The 11484-nt window shown below is 43.0% G+C and overlaps 1 protein-coding gene across 1 annotated transcript; it reads left to right on the forward strand.

Annotated features, from left to right (window-relative positions):
- Positions 1 to 9892: 9892 nt before the first annotated feature.
- On the forward strand, positions 9893 to 11173 carry LOC126560606 (uncharacterized). The gene is made up of 3 exons (XM_050216561.1): positions 9893 to 10204; positions 10436 to 10873; positions 10931 to 11173. The coding sequence occupies exons 1-3, from the start codon at positions 9893 to 9895 to the stop codon at positions 11171 to 11173; spliced, it is 993 nt and encodes a 330-aa protein (XP_050072518.1).
- Positions 11174 to 11484: the final 311 nt, after the last annotated feature.

The following is an 11484-nucleotide window of genomic DNA, read 5'->3' on the forward strand; positions in this document are numbered from 1 at the left end:
GATGCGTTTGCCTGAGCTAATCGACCCTTTGGTGTTTTTTAGTTCCAACCTTACTTTCCAAAATACTCCAGGCACAATAGTCCAACGGATTGGCATCTGGTGATTTTTCTGGCCATTGTGCGGTTTCCAATGAAGCGAGGAACCTCATTTCATAATCATTCTAGGGTGATGCGTACTGAGTGCGATGGTGCTGAAACCTGTTGGAACGTACAAAATCGGCGGACAAAATGTTTGCGTGCTTAAGAGTTCGCTAGAATATATTTTCACGATAGATTTCCGCATTTATTTTGACTTCAATGTCGATGAATACGAGCGGCGAGCGTCCATCGGCGGTTATGGCGGCCCACACCATCACCGTGGCCAGCTTTTGAGTTCTGGTAGCCAACCGAAGTTTCAAATTTTCAGCTAACCTCTCTGGTAAGTAAACACGATTGTTTTCTTTGTTCACAAACTTTTGGATAAGAAATGGTTTCTCATCAGAGAAAATCCAGTTCGGTAACTCAACACTTTCGGCCAAGCGAAGCAACTCTTTGGCTTTTGTGATTTTATTTTTTTTTTTGTGCATCGGTAGATTTTGCCTTTTTTGAAACTTCAAAGGCTTCCAAGCTGATTTTTGAATATTTACCGAATGACATACAGCGATATGTTAAGCTCACAAGCCATTTGTCGGCCACTGCGACGTGCATTTCGTTCAAGCCGCTTCTTCACTTTTCGAACCATATCAGGCGGTTCTGCTGTTTTTTTTCGTCCACTTCCTTGACGGCGGGCTACGCTACCAGTATCACAAGACTGAAGAATGATACGAGACATAAAATATTTGTTAACATTAAAATGCTGGAGGGCTCTAACAATAGTTACCTGAATTTGTTGCAGTTTTTTTCATCTCGCCCTGTACTTTGTAGACTTCTTTTCAATTATTGCTTAATGGTAAAACGACAAGTTCTGATATCCCTAGCCAGATTTGTATTCGGCTGTTCCTTTCAAAGTCGATGTCTATACGAACCTTAAGAATATTCTCAGTAGCAAGGGATCTTGTGTCTTTTTTGCAGTGCATCTAGTGCAAATAAAAGTTATATGCTGCAAATGAGATGGAAATCCTTGTCTACTTTTACTAAATTAAAACAACATCTTTTGTTTTGCTTTCATAAGTTTGAATCATAAAATTATTATAAACTTTACTTTTGGTAACTAGCTGTTTCTTTTACAGATGAAACTTCATTCTTCAAACTGGAATTATAGAAATGTCACCAAGATTAAACTGCATCATCATGCAATTTTATTTTCAATTTTTTTCAAAATTTGTGAGTTGTTTAAAAAACCTGTATTTTTGTTTCGATTAAACTGCAATCAGTTGTAAATCCTTGGTGAAATCATACGTCACATCAAACATGTTTACAGCATCATCTTGAGTCATGCGTATTCAGGACTTTCTTCAGACAATGTGTGACAACAAAATACATCATTAACCTTCGATTTATGCTGAAAGCAATTGTTTGACTGAATTATTATGCCATTCGGTCAGTAATTAGTTTGCTTCGGAGAATGATTCGACATCACACGAGTGCACACTCTTATCAAGAAAACTCATCAGCAGCATATTAAACCTCCAGGTAACCATCTTAACATGCTCACACTGACCGAATGAAGATGGACACAATAACAATATCGATAGACATCGACAACCAAATCAATACTCTGCAAGCATTCAGACGAATGCCCAGCTGTACCTTGCCTTACATGTAGAATTTTTCCTGGAAAGTGTAGCCATCGGCCGATGCCTGTAGAGACAACAGCACGTGGCACTGATTACGACCGATTGCACCACGTGATTGCTTCCCAAAACAATGGCCAAAGTGACATTGATTAATGATACTCAACTATGCCCGGCCAAACAACGATTAAAGTTCTTCGAAGCGTCCGATTCTTCTGAAGTTATCTGAAGTTAGAAAATGATTACAACCTATTTTGCGAAAGCGAACTTAACCTCAAGAAATTAACAGATACAGTTTTGATGATATTTGATGTATTTTATAACATGTTTATATGTGCTTGCCTTTAAGCAAAATATTTGACTAGAACTAATATTATTATTAGCACTATGTTGTGATGACCTGCTCCACTTAAGTGTTAATACCAATTGCAACCAATCTAGGCACATTCCTCATGTGATAAGCATTCTTCGCCTGGGGTTGTGGGTGGAAAATCTACATTAACCTACGAGCACTCTAATAGATGCTAATCTTGAACTGCTCACCTTCGCCATTCATCCATCCCAAGTCCTGTGCATACAACCCCCCAATAATATTCGTCTACCCACGCTTAGCTAGGTGAGGCAAAGGCCACCGAGTGGTTAGAGTTAATCATGTGTTAAACGGTAAACAGGTGCGTGGAATGAATCATGCAAATTTGCACCACGATCACGATGACTTCTCGAGGCTCCGGGAGGCCACTCGAACCGATGCTTCGGGGTTAATTTGCTTCGAATATCCTAGGCGCTTGCATTACGTATGCATGCGTGCCAACCAACCTCACATTCGTTGCCGGTAGGAATTCATTAGCCATCGCACAAGTTATGCATTAGTTCTCGCGAACGGTTTTGCATGTGCGACACCGTTGCGAATATTGTAAAATCATGCTGAACTGCTTGTGATATTATAATTATTGTAGGGGATGCCAGAGCTAGGGTAGGATAAAGGACGCGAACGATAGGAATACGATTTGCACCAGTGGAATGTTTGAATTATGGAATCAATTCGGTGGCATTTTGTTTGGTGCTTTAAGTGGGATTGCATTATTAGGATATAATGTTTTAATCAAATATTATTGATAGCTAACAAGGGCCGCCCAGCACGAATTAAAAACAAATTTCAGAATCAGAAATTATCTAAAGGGTCTATCAATCGACCACTCTCTACGCAGTGGTATATAAAGATTCACCATTAGATATAGACCAAACATAACATTTCATAAATAGAAGCAATTTTTTTCCTTTAATCTAGATAATTGATTTCGACCTTTCTTCCATCAAGAAGGTAGCTAAACTTAGACGGTGTGGTTCCCGTACCATAACATCTAATAGTCGGAAGATACGTTAGACTTCCAGCAACCAATCATAATAATCTTTTGCTTTATCCATCGCGAACCGAATCCAGCAAAACACACGGCACACTCATACACACACCGCTGCCGATATAATTCTTTTTCTGCTCACTAAATCCAACCCCGAGATTAGCAAACAATTTATCGCCTTACACCTGAACAGGGTCGGATTTTATCCCGTTCATATATAAGAGCGCATAAAACCCTCCATATTTTTCATGTAACTTGTTCGGTAGTGAAGACGAAATTTATTCAATTCATAGCTTAAACTGTTCCGCAATCGGTTTAACTGCGAGCAATGTGCTAACAGTAAGAAAAAAAAGATAATCCATTAGTGAAGACATTTTCTTCTCCTCAAAAGCAAAGATTTGATTAAAATGTTTCTTTTCGGCTTCATCGAAGTTATTTTGTAGTTTCATCAAATATTCAAATAACTAGTTTATTACTTTCAACTCAACCATTAATAGAAAATAATAATATGGCTGTTCTGTGCCATAAACGAGAGAGATTCCAATCTTCAAACGGCAGGACTACAAATCCCGTCCAAAGCCTCTCCCCGCATTTAAAACTGCTTATCCATCTACGGGTTGTTATACCAAAATTGGAAAATATTAAGAAACAATGTTTTGGATCAAACAAGTTTTAGAATTGTAGGAGCCAATTAAATAATAAGTGTTTTCATTGACAGTTCCATACATGTGAGCCAAGCAGTTTTTCTTCCAGTTCTGTCGCACAATTCCTCATCACCGCAAAGCCGCACGTTTTTCCAGAGTTTTGTACCAACCAGCCGACCGATAAGACACTCGATGACAGTACAATATTAAAATAGCAGGAATATAACATGAAAACGCATGCAAATAAACACACACAAAGTACGACAAACCTGGCTGGCATGTTATGGCTCATTGTGTTTCCCAATTAACCGGTTAGTTTTTTATTATTTTGCAGTGGATGTACCGAATTTCCACTCTGTTCCACAACAAACTTTCTTCAGAAAGGCCTTGATGAACGTAAACGAGTATCTCACAGGCAACGTTGAAGCGCTCCGATGCGCATCGAAAGTTGCTGACGTCGTTTGACGGTGACGGTTCCCTACAATTCAACCGTCTTCGATCGTACTCACCCGAACGTCATCGCCCACATCTGAAGAAAGGCTAACCGGCCGGCTGCGAGATACAACACGGCAAATGGAAACAATCATACCGTTGATTGCTCCCGGTAAACGGTGTTGAATGTGAAAATTGTCGACTTGTTTCGGTGGGAATTTGACACATTTTGACCTCCGCCCGGTACTCCAACAAACAAACGGTGACGAGAGAGGTTTGTCCGCAGTTCGCGCTCAACCGGTTGACAGCTTTGTCTGATGAGATTCACGTTCACGTGCTTTTTCCGCCGGAAAGCATTTTGTTTTCCAGCTTAAGATTCTATTAAATCCAAAATTATACAAAACATAAATTATTTTTCAGCCATCCCGCCTAGCCACCTCAAACACGTCAAGCAGGTAAATATAATGCGAAGAGTTTTTGTAAACCAGCTCAAAAATCAAAACGAGTAGAGTAAATTCGTCTGAATTTATCTTCCTTTAAACCAGCATGAATACAAAAACCCAGAAACACAAGCGATTTTTTTTAACAAATTCGCATACATTATTCCAACTACTCCCTAAACGGATAAAGTTCAGTCGACTCAATCGCATCATAAATATTCAAAAGCACATGCTTGCATTTAAAAACAAGCTGATCTCCTCGTTTCGACGTTGTCCAACCGGAAACCTCAAACACCCGTACTCGATAGGTCACTTTATATCGGATAAACTTTCGCTTCTAATTAAACGCTCGGTACGGTCAGTTGTACGTTGCTTCTACATTGTGTGCTTGCATTGTGTTTTAAAATTCTTTTTATCTCTCTTTTATGAGTTGAGCAACATAAAACCAATTGAGAAACCGAATAGAACGCCACGATCAATGTGGGACAAAGTCTAGGATGAACTTTTGCTCCATTTCTGATGACCGTAACCACCTTCCCTGCACAATGTGAAATGATTAATTTGAAATCCTCAAACCTTCTGCTCCTTTTTTCGAAGGACTGACGCTTTGCTTTGATAATTCTAATTTTAGGTTGAAACTTGCCAAAGCATAAGCAGTCTACAGTTTTTTCTTGTCTTTCATCCAGCGACTGAACTCATCCTAATAAAAGTGACAGCAAAACAAGCGGAGCGTACATACACAAACCCAAAACCAACGTCACAAAATGTTCAAACGCATTCCAGTTCTATTTGTGTTTGTTTCACAATTTTTACATAAAGGTACGTTACCGTAGCTCCTGACAGAGACAGGCGATGGCGATTCTGGTGAAAACTTAACCCCTGCAAAATCACCTCGAGGCGTTGAAAGTTAAATTTGGAACTTTATCAATCCACCTGTACACTACGGTTTTGCTGCCCAGGTTGCTACTTTTGCGACTGCTGGTCACAATCACAAAACCCACGCGATTTCTCGGGAATTTTTCTTCCCTTTTTTTCTGTGCTCCTAAACACCTTAAAACTCACAAAACTACGAGAAGGACAAAGTTATTCCACATCTTTAAAGAAAAGTGTGCCGCATGGGAGCATGGATACCAAACCGTACGCTTAAGGCTTGATACAGCTTATTTAACTTTCGCACGGGAAATTTATTTCCTTTTCCGGGGTTCCCTTTCACCACAAGGAACTCAAACCACTGCCATTTGGTTCCTTCCAATTTCTCTTTCTGCTTGGGGCAAGGATCTGTGGTTGTGCGGGACAAGTTTACTTTAGAGTAGTGTTCCTTTAGACTTCCAATAGTGTTTCGTTCAAGAATTTGACATCGTCTTTTGAATAAGCATTGTAAAAATTAACTTCGAATAATTATGAAGATGGTGTAATGCGTTAGATTAGTAAATAACATGAGATACAAGGTACAAGTTGAAAGGGTTGGCGTTTACAGAGGTGTTGCAGTAAAAAATGACAATTTATAATTACTCTCGGTTAAAGTGCATGAGAAGTAATAGGAGAATAACAGGAAATAAGTTATCCCATGATCTCCTAGAACAGATTTTCAGGAAGCTAAGTATCCAAATACTATTGGCACCTTATTACTTAGATTGTGAATAACCTGGCATCCCAGTCTCAAGACGTTGTATACCTAAGTGAACTTCAACTTCAAGAAGAGTTTACTAAGGTAAACATTTACACCCTGGTCGAATGCCAAATATCCGAAAGACCGTAGACGGTTCTAAGCTGAAAAAATCTAGAAGTACCCAATGAGTCTCTCTAAAGGCTTCTCTTTCCAACATAAAATTTTACCATCTTACAGGGTCACGTCGGCCATCAGATGGCTTACTAGACTTGCCGATACCACGTAGTTGGATAGTCAAGTCCTTTCTACGGGGGGACGGTCTGGATGGGATTTAAACCCCGGTCCTGCCGTTTGAAGACCGGTGCCGCTGTGGGTAAACAACTGGGCAGCCCCATGTTTTCACTATTTTATTTCATTTCATTCTTTCGTAAATCTACGATTGCCGAAACAAAAACTGGTTGCAAGTAGCTTTGTCTTTTGTCAAGATCAAAATTGACAGGACTTCAGTACATGTATCTGAGGAACTGATAAAAATATTAAAATAACGAATCGTTGTATTTTTGTCACTTTGATTTTAATTCCAAAACAAATTATCGGATTTTTGCATCTGTACAATATTTTTTACATTTATTACTATTCAAGGTTTCTCCTTGTTCGTATCACAACATCAATCCTCTTCAGAAGAAATACCTCTTGCTATGACTAAACCAGATATTCGCACTGAAAGGAACTAGTTTAAACGAAATGAAAGAAAAAAAGTGATACGGAAAACCTGCTACTGCATACATGAAAAGCGCAAAAGTACACAGAATAAAAAATAAACTTTTTCAATAACACACACCCAAACCAAACCGATTCCTGCGCAAAAACCATCTCTCGCACGATCTGTTGCACTTGACCGAAGCGGATGTGATGCTTTCCCACCTTTACTTATACACTTCCAGCAGGCTCTTCCTCGATCACTTCCGTATGGTGAACCAGTTTGTGAGATTTTTCGCTCTTCGTTTTTTTTTTTTTTGTTTACAATCACATTCACCCTTCCCCTGGATGGAAAATTGAGCCACTTTATATACATGAGTGGTTTGGAATAAATTTCGATTCGCTATTGTGATAGGTTTTCCGGCCCGGTGTAGTGGCGAGCAAATGGTACGAGTACGACGACTGCAAAGATTACGATAGGAAACGAGATGTACCACGATAGCGATATTCTTGGTAGGAAAAGCAATGCTCTTGCTGCCTGCCAGACAGCATCGATGATCATGCCCGATCACACCTGTGCTCACCGGTAAGAAGTGACTAAATCTATGCAAAGTATTGCACGATGTTTCCTTCCATTTTCCACTCGATTCCCCAACTATCGGCACGGACTGGCAGTGAGCAGTGTGCAGCTGCTCTAAAAATCTCCTTTCAAAACTCACCATAATAAGCTCGGCCGTTGGGGACAGCTGGTAAAGTGAATATTCTACTCACACCGAGTCGGCACAGTCGGCCTTACACTACGAGCACATTATACCGGTCGTTTGATTGTACCAACTTGCGCGTTTGTATTCCACTTACAACCGGACCATACCGATCGAAGACGAGTAAATACGGTCGCTTCTTTCACTGACAACCAGCTCGGGGAAAACGAATGCTAAGCAAACCGCACCTAAGTACATGCAAATTTGTACTTTCACAAAACCCCACCCGAGCTGGACAGAATTGCGATTCGTTCCGGCACTGCACAGATTTCAGCTGCACCGCTGTAAAGTGTGCCTGCTGAGCTGCCTTAGCAAGCGATATTATTATTATTCTTTGCCACGTGTTGGCTACGAGCTGAGTAACATCCCATCGGTGGTAGGTCTGTTATCTGTTCGGAATGCAAACCCAACTCTCGAAGCGAAGAGCACTTATGCAAAGAAACATAAAGTCCACTTCAGACAAACAATAAGAGTGTTTTGCAATATTTTATTAATTTGCATTCGATTTTACGATTCAAATAGTGGCCAGCAATAGTGTGGTAGTCGAACAAAACCATACGTTGCAAGGAGTGTAATCTAATTTTGATTGTTTGCTGCTTCAGGATAAGCAAACAATAGTAAGTTAATTGTACTTGGAAGGCATACAAGAATTTTATTCGAACCTATTCCTATGGGAAAAAAAACTAAACATCATTTCCTATGCAACACGGTAAGTTGGAATGTAAGCAGAAGTATGTGTTGTGACCCACACAAAAAGAACTAGAGATCAAACGGGAAACAAAGTTTTTCTCGGAGCTTTAGAAAAATTCAATGGTTTATCAATCTATCGGATTCGAAAAACTCGATATTCGTTTAGTCATCTCATAACGTACACCTGATTACCTACTGGCTCGTGCTTCTCGGGCAAGCAACTGAACGAAGCACATGCACGAGATAACCGACCAGGCAAGGAAAGCAGAGGAATTACCGGACGATAGCAACTGGGCGTCATTCATCCAGTGTACAAACAGGGTGACACGGTGGACTTTTCTAACTTTCAAGCCATGAACGTGAATGATGATTATACAATTCTATCTCAAATACTCCTCGAAAGTCTTGCCTTTATCAATTTCAAGGAAACCATAAATAAGACCAAACTAGTTGCTGATACACGTTTTGAGAGACGGTATGTAGTGCAACATGACAGAGTCGAAAATGTTGTTGAAATCTATCGATTCTCAACGGAAACTGGTGCACGAGGACTGACTCTCATGTTTCTCAGACCAGAGGGTTATAATGTTACGTATTTACTGATTTTATATCAAATGTTGCTGACATTTCGGTTGCTGTTTTGGTCGCGATGTTTATGTTTGTTTGTGTTCCCTTCGCGGATGGCATCAACATCATCGACATCTGATTTGCTTTGTACCACGGGCAGTGGCGGTTTTAACAGTAAACAGACTCAGCGAGCCCGAGATGCTCCGAAATCACAAAGAACCACCGTATAGTCAGTAGATATAATTTAATAGGGGCTTCAACTTCCAATCTACTTCAGGGTAGCTGCATTCCGTACATTTAGCCTTTAGAAGGGTTTAGTTCGCCGCTAGACATACGTCTCGTGGTGCTTTACACCTAAAAGAAGTCAAAGACGGAAGGATATTACAGCTGAGACACGTGAAGTATGCTGAACTAATGCCCCATGGTAAGATGCTCGTAAGATCAGCCGGATCAGCAGGGAAAATAACAGGAACCAAGTGAGCTCATTGGCTTGATCAGGACATCAATAGAGTGGGCCAAGAAAAAGAACTGGTTATTGAATTTAACGTCAGTCAATACCCGTCCGCCAAACGCACTGACGACCCCTGCCTTAGAATGCGTTCTGGACCGATAAGTGCGTTATTGCCATACGTCAATTGCGTAAGCGCGTGGGAGAGAGTTTCCGGCGTGGATCCTCTCTCCGATCCTTCGTAAAGGCTTCGTGCGTACGATCAACGGATCGTACGATCTCTTATCAGTTTACCTTCCGACGAGTAAACAGCGTACGGTGCGACTAACTGTGATATGTTATAACGGTAAATAAAGCGAATTTGATAAATCGTTAATGATCAAACGGCTGCGTGCTATTGCTAATCTTTACGTGACGGCTTCGTGCAAAATCATTGGTGACCCCGACGTGATTGCGACGTGATTGTGACGTGTTAGTGTCGCGAAGTGACGATTGTGACGAGTGACGATTCATTAAACAGTGCTACGTGCAAAATGGCTACAGACGAAAAAGCCACCACTGAGGCGTCCCGCCAGCTCACGGCACTGGAAGCAGCAGTGCGTGAAATATTTGTGGAGGCCAGCTCCGGGAAGCTAGATCCAGCGATGGCCAGTGTTAAGGAAGCGATTCTTAACTCGCTGTGGCAAGACGGTAATGCTACGTTATTGCGACTGGAGGCACTGACCGGTCCGAACCCTCGACGCGGCACATTCACCGAGGCCTATGCGAAGGCCAAATGTGCGTTGGGGAAGCTGCGACAAAGTGAGGGTTCGACAGTCCCTTCCCTCGACGTGACGCTCGCAACAGCGGCAACGAGACCCGACCATCTTCCTCGGATCGAGCTGCCGAGGTTTAACGGCTCGCCATCGGAGTGGCCGGCATTCGCGGGGCGCTTCGAAAAGCGTATAGCTGGTCTCACCGAGGATGCCGATAAATACGCCTTCCTCCTAAAGTGTTTCGAGCGGTGCGATATTGCAAGAAACAGTTGCGAGGCGTTTGAGAACGCAGGAATGCCGTTTCCGCAGGCTTGGCGGAAGCTCGAGGAACGTTTTTATAAAAAGCGAGTCGCATTCCTCGGGCACTTTCGACAACTGCTCGACATTCCAAAGATGGCCACGGCATCAGCGAACGGCCTGATGCGCATCATCGACGTGGTCGAGACGTCGATCGCATCTGCAAAACAAATTGCGGGCACGACGGACCAGAGAGCCACGTCAGTCGAGGATGGGCTCCTTGTGTCGATAGTGCTGGGCAAGCTGGATGAGGGAACTACCGAACGCATCACTCGGCGACTGGACGCTCAGAGCATCCCCACGTGGAAGGAGCTACGGGGGGAGTTGGATAGGCTTTCCAACCAACTCTACTACGAGCCGAAGAAGAAGGAAGTGGTGCGTGCCCACCCTAACAGCGCACCTGCAAGACCAGCGCGTACGGCGCTATCCGCCACGGTTCAACCCGTTCTCGCCAAGCAGGACGCAATCGCTTCATCTCGGCCGATTAACGCCACCCAACCGGCAACAGCAAACAGCAAGTACACAGGCACGCGTCGGTGTTACGCTTGCGACAAGACGGGTCACGTAGGTACACTCTGTCCGGAGCTACGGGTGCGATCGGCATGTCAAAGGGTCAACTTCGTGATGGATCAACGTAAGTGTGTGAATTGCCTATCGAAGCAGCATCCAGCGTCAAAGTGCCCAAGCGAAAAACGGTGTCAAGTGTGTAGCAAAAAGCATCATACGTTGTTGCACGCTGCGGACGACGTTTACATTAAGTGACTGCCTCACCACCGTGCCACCAACCCCCGCTCCGTGCATCGTTCCTGCTCCGTGCCGCCATCGCTTAGTGCTCGTGTAGTGCCTCCAGCAATGGCCGATCCACGCGTTCAGCCCGTATCGCCGCCGCGTGGTGTCCTGCGTTCCCGCTCCGTGCTTCGTTCCTGCTCCGTGCCGCCATCGCTTAGTGCTCGCGTAGTGCTTCCAGCAATGGCCGATCCACGCGTTCAGCCCGTATCGCCGCCGCGTGGTGTCCTGCGTTCCCGCTTCGTGCTTCGTTCCCGCTCCGTGCTTCGTTCCTGCTCCGTGCCGCC

Source organism: Anopheles maculipalpis, chromosome 3RL, assembly GCF_943734695.1.
Source record: "Anopheles maculipalpis chromosome 3RL, idAnoMacuDA_375_x, whole genome shotgun sequence".
Taxonomy (NCBI): Eukaryota; Metazoa; Arthropoda; class Insecta; order Diptera; family Culicidae; genus Anopheles; species Anopheles maculipalpis.